Source organism: Salvelinus sp. IW2-2015, linkage group LG3 (genome assembly GCF_002910315.2).
Source record: "Salvelinus sp. IW2-2015 linkage group LG3, ASM291031v2, whole genome shotgun sequence".
Classification (NCBI taxonomy): domain Eukaryota; kingdom Metazoa; phylum Chordata; class Actinopteri; order Salmoniformes; family Salmonidae; genus Salvelinus; species Salvelinus sp. IW2-2015.
Window position 1 is genome coordinate 32,479,188 of NC_036840.1, and position 5,232 is coordinate 32,484,419.

The 5,232-nt window shown below is 42.4% G+C and overlaps 1 protein-coding gene across 1 annotated transcript in view; it reads right to left on the reverse strand.

The window, feature by feature from the left end:
* The window catches only part of LOC111980804 (neurexin-2-like), a 655,826-nt gene that overhangs the window by 62,599 nt on the left and 587,995 nt on the right, over positions 1–5,232 (reverse strand). Inside the window, exon 17 of the mRNA XM_070449631.1 lies at positions 3,501–3,556. Coding sequence (XP_070305732.1) covers positions 3,501–3,556 — 56 coding nt within the window. The remainder of the gene's footprint in view (positions 1–3,500; positions 3,557–5,232) is intronic.

Consider the following 5,232-nt stretch of genomic DNA (forward strand, 5'->3'; position numbering starts at 1 on the left):
AAGAAAGAGCACAGAATGAATAGAACCACTAGAAAAGAATAGAGCACAGGAATAGAGCACAGAAGAAATAGACACAGAGATAGATACACAGAAGAATAGACACAGAAGAATAGACACAGAAGAATGAGCCACAGATAGAATAGACACTAAGAATAGAAGACAGAAGAATAGAGACACAGATAGAGCACAGAAGATAGAGCACAGAAGAATAAGCACAGAAGAATAGAGAAGCAGAATAACACGAGGAACATAGAAGAATAGAGCACAGAAGAATAGAAGCACAGAAGAATAGACACAGAAGAATAGAACAACAAGAAAAGAGGAAAGAATAGAAACAGAAGAGAACAAGAGAATAGTACACAGAGAATAGACACAGAAGAATAGAACACAGAGATAGAGCACAGAGAATAGAGCACAGAAGATAGAACAGAAGAATAGGCACAGAAGAATAGAGCACGAAGAATAGAACACAGAAGAAGAACATTAGAAGAAGAGCACAGAAGAATAGAAGCACAGAAGAATAGAGCACAGCAAGAATAGAACACAGAAAGAACATAGAAGCAATAGAGCACAGATCAGTGTTCTATTCTTCTGTGTTCTATTCTTCTGTGTTCTATTCTTCTGTGTTCTATTTGGCGTTCTATTCTTCCTGGTTGTGATGGACCTCTGTCCTAGTGCTGACGGATGGAGAGAGGATCTGGATTTTCTCTGCAGGAGACAATGGAGCCAAAGTGTGTGGGTTGGATCACCACGGTGACAGAGGGTTCCAGAGTGAAGAAGGTTAGTGCTATCCGGGATCCTTGAGACATCCCTAGCCTAACCTTAACCATAACCCTTACCTAACCCTAAACCTTACCTTAACCATGTTAAATTTGAACTTCAATTAGATTTTCCAGAGAGGAGAGAGAGGCCGCGTTACTCYTGGATATCACTCCACAGAGGCAGGGTTTGGGATTTCATACTGTGGAGTGGGTTTCTTTTCTTAGAGTTAACCATAAASAAACTTTTGTGAACTTTTTCTCATTGAACCATGAATTCCCTAGAGACAGTAGTAATTGGCGCTATAGGATGAGACAACAGGCACGCAACAGGAGAATCAACCAGCGAGCTTAAACTTTTACTGGAGAAAACACTCAATTTGAATCAGACCTTTCTGAATTATTCTGAAACACTGTGAGAACCAGTCTCTTTAGCTAACGTTCCTCTCCTTGCCATTGCCAAAGACACATGACATGGACTACAGGGAGTGGGTTCGCTAAAGAGAATGGTCGCCAGGCTAGTGAAACACCCATTGGTGTGTAAGAACAGCATCATTATTAATATGACAATTCAACCATTACTGAATCATTCAACCATCATTCAACCATTACTGAATCATTCAACCATCATTCAACCATTACTGAATCATTCAACCATCATTCAACCATTACTGACTCATTCAACCATCATTCAACCATTACTGACTCATTCCTTGCCTTCCCGGGATAATGGTTCTAACAGTGTGGATAGATCCAGCTCAGTAAGATCAGGGATCAGAAACAGAAAATGTCTTCCTTGTAGTCACCATGGTGGAGGGAGTTGACATAACTACTGTAGAATACAGTGGAGAGAGAGACACCAAGTGAGAGTTTTTGTTTTGGCAACAATAATATAACCAATATATCTAATATGACCAACCATTTTATTTGTCGTTGGCTATTCATGATTAAGTAGCAGTAGGACTGCTTTGTAATACATSGTTGGGTGGTATACTGACTCATAGAACATGATGCCCTGCAACAAAACAACCATATTATTTTACTCTCTCACTTTCTCTCCCTCTTCCACTGTATTCCTTTAGTTCATCTGATACTTTAATCTTCTATTCTTCATGTATGTTCTATTCTTCTGTGTTCTATTCTTCTTTTATTCAGTTTTATTATTCTTGTTCTATTCTTCTGTGTTTATTCAGTGTTCTATTCTTCTGTTTCTTCTCTTTTCTATTCAGTGTTCTCTTCTTCTTGTTCTATTCAGTGTTCTATTTTCTGTTCTATTATTCGTGTTTTCTAATCAGTGTTCTATTCTCTTGTTCTATTCTTCTATGTTATATTCAGTGATATTCTCTCGTGTTCATTATTATTGTGCTTATTCATGTGTTCTATCTTACGTTTCTATTCTCTGTCATTCTTCGTGTTCTATTGGCGTTCTATTCTTCCTTTGTATGACTCTTCCTTAGTGCTGACGGATGAGCAAGAGATCTGGATTTTCTCTGCAGGAACAATGAGCAAAGTGTGTGTTGGATCACCACGTGACAAGGTGTTCCAGAGTGAAGAAGGTAGTGCTATCCGGGATCCTTGAGACATCCCTAGCCTAACCTAACCATAACCCTACCTAACCTAACCTTACTTAACCATGTTAAATTTAACTTTCAATTAATTTTCCAAGAGAGAGAGAGCCGGTTACTCCCTGGATATCACTCCACAGAGGCAGGTTTGATTTCATACTGTGGAGTGGTTTCTTTCTTAGAGTACCAATAACAAACTTTTGTGAATTTTCTCATTGAACCATGAATTCCCTAGAGACAGTAGTAATGCGCTATAGAGAACAACAGGCACGCAACAGGAAATCAACAGCGAGCTCAAACTTTACTGCAGAAAACACTCAATTGTAATCAGACCTTTCTGAATTATTCTGAACACTGTGAAACCAGTCTCTTAGCTAACGTTCTCTCCTTGCCATTGCCAAAGACCGACATTCATACTACAGGAGGTTCGCTAAAGAGAATGTCGCCAGGCTAGTGAAACACCCATTGTGTGTGTAAAACAGCAATCATTATTAATTATGACAATTCAACCATTACTGAATCATTCAACCATCATTCAACCATTACTGAATCATTCAACCACATTCAACCATTACTGAACATTCAACCATCATTCAACCATTACTACTCATTAACATCATTCAACCATACTGCTCATTCCTGCCTTCCCGGAAAGTTCTAACAGTGTATAGATCCAGCTCAGTAAGATCAGGGATCAAGAAACAAAAATGTCTTCCTTGTAGTCACATGGTGAGGGAGTTGACATAACTACTGTAGAATACAGTGAGAGAGAACACCAAGTGAGAGTTTTGTTTGTGGCAACAATAATATAACCAATATATCTAATATGAAACCATTTATTTTCGTTGGATTCATGATTAAGTAGCAGTAAGACTGCTTTGTAATACATGGTTGGGTGTATACTGACTCATAGAACATGATGCCCTGCAACAAAACAACATATTATTTACTCTCCACGCTTTCTCTCCTCTTCCACTGTATCTTTAGTTCACTTATACTTTAACTCCCTCCCGTCCTCCCTCCTCCCTCCCTCCCTCCCTCCTCCCTCCCCTCCTCCCTCCCTCCCTCACGGTCTACCTGAGGGAGCGTTCAATACGGCTGCTTCCCCTGCAGTTAGCGTTGCCACCGCGTTGCGTGTGAAGCGCACCACGTGGTATTTCCGTCGCTCACCCATCACCGCTCTCCTCGATGACGGATGTCGTCCGTTCCACGTTGAAGATACGCGATCCCGTTCTAGGAGAGAGAAGGAGAGAGAGAGAAGAGAGGAGAAAGAGGAGAAGAGAGGTTAGAGGGAGAGAACAACGTTTCATCTGTGTTCAGTGTGTACAGGTGAAAGGTGTGTCAGTGTCTGTATATGAAACGCAGGTTTCAAACCGGGTCAGGTCTTCCGGTGGAGCTTAGGACATGTTATCCTAGCTAAAGCTACAGTCAGCATTATCTCCGGAAGCTTTCGCTACATTATTTCAGATCAAAAAGACCATCACTTTGTTGTATTCAGCAACCCAGGTCTACTAAACATAAATTAAGGCATCCAAGTATGCCAAGTATTCCATAAAGTCTGTCCAACATAACACATTCTACAGCATGATAGGTACCGTGCAGTGGCCGTGCCCAGTGTTGTTCTGATCACTTTGGGGTATAAATTGTGCAGTCATGCTTCAAGCCAGGTTTGAGTGTAGAATGGACTACTCATTACATGAACATTCGACCACCCTCTTCTGTGTCCTCTCCTCCCTCTCCTCTCTCTCTCCTCTCTCTCCTCTCGTCCTCTTCTCCCTCCTCTCCTACTCTCACTCCTCTCTCTTCCGTCTCCTCCTCTCCTTCTCTCTCGCTTCCCTCTCCTCGCTCTCCCTCTCTCTCTCCTCTCTCTCTTCCTCTTCTCTCTACTCTCTCTCTCCTCGTCTTCTCCTCTCTTCCTCTCTCTCCTCTCTCCGTGTCTCTTCTCTCCTTCCTCTTCTCTCCTCCTCTCTGACTCGCTCTCTCCTCTCTCTCTCTCCTCCCCCTCACTCTTCCGCTCCCTTCTTCTCCTCTCTCCTTCCTCTCTCTTCCTCTCCTCTCTCCCCCTCTCTCCTCTCCCTCCTCTCCTTCCTCCTCTTCTCTCCTCCTCCTCTCTCTTCTCCCCTCCTTCTCCTCCTCTCTCTCTCCTCTCTTCCCTCACTTCGCTCCGTCTTCTCCTCTCCTCTATCTCTCTCTACTCTCCCTCTCATCTCTCTCTCTACTCTCCTACTCTCTCTACTCTCTCTCTTCTACTCTCTCTCTTCTCACTCACTCTCTACTCCTCTCTCTACTCCCTTCTCTCCTCTCTCCTTCCCTCATTAGTTTGACAGCCTCATGCTTCAACTTATACAGTCTCCACTCTCTCTCTTCTCTCTCACATCAACTCACTTCTTTACCCCTCCCTCCTCTCCTCTCCTCCCTTTATCACCATGGTGGAGGGAGTTGACATAACTATGTAGAAAACAGTGGAAGAACCCAAGTGAGAGTTTTTGTTTTGGCAACAAATAATATAAACAATATATTAATATGACAACCATTTTATTTGTCGTTGCTATTCATGATAAGTAGCAGTAGGGATGCTTTGAATACATCGTTGGGTGTATACTGGACTCATAGAAACATGATGCCCTGAAAAACACCATATATATTTTACTCTCTACTTTCTCTCCCTCTTCACTGGTATTCTTTAGTTCATCTGATACTTTAATCTTTCTCCTCCTCTCTCTCTCTTACATCCCTCGCTCCCCTTTTACCTCTCCTCCTCCCCTCATCTCCAGTCCCAGGAAAGGTCAGTCATTTACAGAGTTACTCTGGCTGCCACGGAGAGATGTGAGGAGCACGCACAACACACACACACAACACACACACGACAACACACACACACACAACACACACACACACACACACACACA